Source organism: Galeopterus variegatus, unplaced genomic scaffold (genome assembly GCF_000696425.1).
Source record: "Galeopterus variegatus unplaced genomic scaffold, G_variegatus-3.0.2 Scaffold7380, whole genome shotgun sequence".
Taxonomy (NCBI): Eukaryota; Metazoa; Chordata; class Mammalia; order Dermoptera; family Cynocephalidae; genus Galeopterus; species Galeopterus variegatus.
The window spans coordinates 92,609-96,627 of record NW_007733491.1 but is presented as its reverse complement, the minus strand read 5'-3'; the positions used below and the strand labels follow the sequence as shown (position 1 = coordinate 96,627).

At 52.5% G+C, this 4,019-nt stretch overlaps 1 protein-coding gene across 2 annotated transcripts in view; it reads right to left on the bottom strand.

Moving 5' to 3' along the window:
• CD8B (CD8b molecule) overlaps positions 1-4,013 on the bottom strand; it is a 16,387-nt gene extending 12,374 nt beyond the window's left edge. For both annotated transcript variants that reach the window (XM_008591894.1, XM_008591896.1), the window contains exons 1-2: positions 3,994-4,013; positions 762-1,121 (exon numbers count right to left, since the gene is read on the bottom strand). In XM_008591894.1, coding sequence (XP_008590116.1) covers positions 762-1,077 — 316 coding nt within the window. In that variant the 5' untranslated portion in view covers positions 1,078-1,121; positions 3,994-4,013. The remainder of the gene's footprint in view (positions 1-761; positions 1,122-3,993) is intronic.
• Between the last annotated feature and the right edge of the window lie 6 nt (positions 4,014-4,019).

Sequence of the window (4,019 nt, the reverse complement as noted above, 5' to 3'; positions counted from 1 at the left end):
ACATCAGCAGTCCCATCATACAGGTGAGAAAACTGAGGTCCAGGGAGCAGAATGTCCTGTCCAAAGGCACATGGCACATTTGTAGCAGAGCTGGGCCAGGGGTCCCGTCTCCTCGCTCTCAGTAACTCCGGGTGTGGGTTCAAGCAAAAGCCCTTATGAAGATTATAAGGGCACCTGCACCTCACTAGCCCTGGAAATGCTCACCCTGGGTATGTCAGAACATCCAGAGCCTTCTTTCCCTGTGTGTACACTCTGTGGGGATTTCCGAGACCATAGGCCCTGGGACTCAGCCCAATCCAGCCACAGCCTCAGTTGTCCCTGATGTGGCCTGAAGGACAGCACTGCCCTGTCCCCATAAGAAGCATGACGCCCATCTCTGGCTCTGACCCATCTCTTTCAGACTCATCTGATTCTCATCTAAAATGGGAATCATAATATGAAGGGTCCTCAAAAAATTCATGGAAAAAAACATAAAAAAAACAAATAAAAAAAGTTCAGGGAAAGACTAAAATTATCTTTTTATTTATTTTTCCGTGAACTTTTTGAAGTACCCCTGTATACCTACTTTCCAGGGTGGTTGGCAGCATTAGCTGAGATAATTTTGTAAAACTCTTGTAGGTAAGTCTCCATATGTATTTTCTGCTACTCTTAGCGGCAGTGTTATTAGCCATGGCTGAGAGCTCAGAGCTGGCAGTGCCTGGCACATGCCCGCTGCTCATTTATAGCTAATTCTTATACTCATTTATGAGGCTAATTCTTACCCACACTCAGGTTAGTTCCCATCCCGAAAGTCAGCTCAGGGGTCCCGACGGTCATGCAGAAGTAGATGCCACTGTCCACAGGCTTCACACTTGTGAGGTTGAGAACAAACCGGGTCCCCTCACGCAACACAGTCAGCTTCTCCTGTTCCACCTCCGTGCTACGCACAGTCCCTTTTGTGGAGTCCCAGGAGGCCAGGAACTCGTGGTGACTGTACTTGCTTGGAGCCTGGCGCTGTCTTAGCCAGAAGATGCGTGTGTTAGTGAAGGAGGTTTTAGCCTCACAGGACAGCATCACCATTTGGTTGGTCTGAACCATTATGAATCCAGGAGTCTGCTGGAGGACCAAGCTGCCGTGGAGCGCTACGAGAAGCCAAAAGAAGCAGAGACCATCACATCAGCATGTTTTCTCAGCCACAGTTGTGGGGCCTCAGAGTCACACTGAGTCAACTGTCAAAGGAAAACTTGCCCAGTTACAGGGACCAGGGACTGTGATAAATGTAGCTGGTGACTTCTGGACTCAGAGCTTACATACCCCACCTCTCAGGAGATCACCTGCAAGGTGAGTGTTTGCTATGCCCAGCTTTACAAAGGGACAGGGGAGACAGCTGCCATTTGTTGATTGCATGCTTACATGTCTGGCCTTTTGCATAAATTATATCAACCAAGCTGCCTCAAACTGGCTTTGGGATTTTTATCCCCATTACACAGATGAGGAAACTGAGGCATGAAGTTACTTGTTCAAAGTCCCACTTGCAGCTGGTAAGTGGCCTGAAATTTAAACTCAAGAGTTCAAAGTCTGAAGCCAAGGCAGGTTCCCTTTCACCTTGCCAGGTGCCACTCTATGTGTAGACCTTCCATAGGCTCCAAGCAGCTGGAGGAAAGCCAAGGCAAGCTGGACAGGAGCTCAGGATCACAGGCAGAGCACATGGCTGATCTGGTCAACCTAAAAGAGGACCAGCCACTATTTCCAGACAGTGATGACAAATAGCAAAAAAATCTCACTGTCTCCTGGTAAGCACAATTCCAACACATCACTCTCCAACCCCGCAATTGATCAGTCACTGGGTCCTCATTCCCCAGTGGAAGGACAGATACCCCAGAAGTAAGGCTGGGAGTTCATTTTAGTCTCACACAGGAAGCAGCCAGCAAGCAGGGGCTTGTTCATGAACTGGAGCAGGACTCACAGACCTGGCCTTCAGCCTCTGCCCTGTACTCGTTGTGGCACTTCAGGCAAGTCACCGAGCCTCTGTCTCCTCCCTGTGAAAGGAGGGCAGCTTGGTGCTGTTGTCCTGCCTGCCTCCGAGAGTTAGAAAGAAATGAAATGATGTCCAAGAACGCACACTGCAAACTGTAAAGCACTGAATGCTGATAAATATCATCCATGTGTCTCCTATCTCAGGGTTGTTATTAGCTATAAATGAAATCTCAAGGAGAAGGATCAGAATGGGTCCCATTCACAGCCAAGGTCACAGGGACTCCAACAAACACAATCTGACCTGGTGAGACTTTCATTTTGGCTGTGGAACAGAGGGAGACCCTGCAGACCAGGGCAGAGACCCAGGAGTGGCAAAGCACAGGAAGGACACAGACCTGGGTGGGCAGAGGCCAGAGGGTGTGTGTGTGCCCACGTACCCAAGAGGAGCCCGCTTACTGAGTTAGCGGCCCATGCTCACAATGCGGCCTGTACTTGCAGCACAGGCTCCCTGGCCCCACAGCGGTCCTCTCTAACACTGATGAAATGGACTGCACTCCCAGATCACTTCGAGATTCCGCTTGCATCGAGAATGAAGCAGTGCCTGGGGCCCAAGTGGCTGCCAGGCCTGCTCTTTTCTCCCCAAACACCACACCACCTTTTCAGCCGAGCAGAGGTTCTTCACTGTTTTGGCTCACTGACCTCTTGGGGCTGTTCATAAGAACCAATAATGCCATTATTTATTGAACTGTGCCAGGTATGGTGTGCACATCATCTCATTTAATCCTCACCAGATCCTGTGGGGGAGATGCTCTTTTACACCCATTTCACACAGGATGAAACAGAGGCTCGGGAAGGTTAAAGACGTGCTCAAGGTCACACAGCCTGTATGTAGTGGATCCAGATTCAAACTCAGGTTGTGGGACCCCAGAACTTGAGCTTCGAGCCAGTGAATTGAGGCAACCTGTGACCCTCTCCTGGGTCTTGGTTATGTGCCCATGAGCACACAGTGAGGCCGGCCAATACACGGACTCCCAGACCGCTTCCAAGAAAGCCCAGAGTGGCTCCTCCTGTGCTGTGAGCATGAGTGACCCTCTCCTGGCTGAGACACAACCTGGTCTCTCTTGTGCCCACTTGCTTTTCAGCCTCTGGGCACCCAGCCATGGCCAGCCCCTGCTGTGTGCCAGATGCAGAGCCAGGCCTCACCACACATGGGGTCTCATCTGGCTCTCTAAGAGTGACCGGATGTTTCTAGAACGACCGGCAATAACTTTAGCAGCTTTGAATGGCCTGGACTCGTTTCTATTTATGATGTCGTTGAGCTCACCAGGTCAGAACCCGGGGCTAGCAGGCCTTGTCATCCTCTGGCAGGAGGACCAGCTTTGGGCTTGCTGGGCATGAAGCAAATCAACCACAGGTTAGTTTGCAGTGTGGGGTATGTGGGGGCTTCTTCCAAAAGGCAGCCTGGCTGGGCTTAGTCAGAGGGACACCTAGAACCCTGCCTACGTTCCACCTCCAGCATCCCGATTCCAGCACTGCTCCCCGCTGGAGCCACCCTACACAGGGCACCCCACACCAGGCAACACCACCGCCGAGTCAGAGGACCCCGGGAGTGCCCTGCCATAGCTGTCTGAGAGCTGGCAATAGCGGGGCGTTTGTCGGATTGTACTATAAACACTTCCCGGAAGTAATGACAATATGTCTACAGGACCCTGGGCCGGGGCCAAGGTGTCACCTTTCTAGGGGCACATCCCTGTGGGGATCTTGGACAAGGACATCTTTCTTTCTTCTGGACCTCCGCCCCCTCTTTCTTTTCTTCCGTTCTTCCTCCCTCTTTGTCTCCTGCGTCCCTTTCTCCTAGGACCAGGTTTTTGGGGAGAGGTGGCCTCAGTCCCAGGGTTCTCCTGATCCCACCCTCAGGGCCTGTGCCCTCCAAGCCGCCTCCCGGGGGTCTGGGCTCTGCGTGCTGCCGGGCCAGCCATGCCTAAGCTCGGCGCTCACCGGGGTCTAGCGCGGACCACCCGGTCCCGCCCGCCTCACCTGCCAGCTGCGCGGCCAGGAGGAGC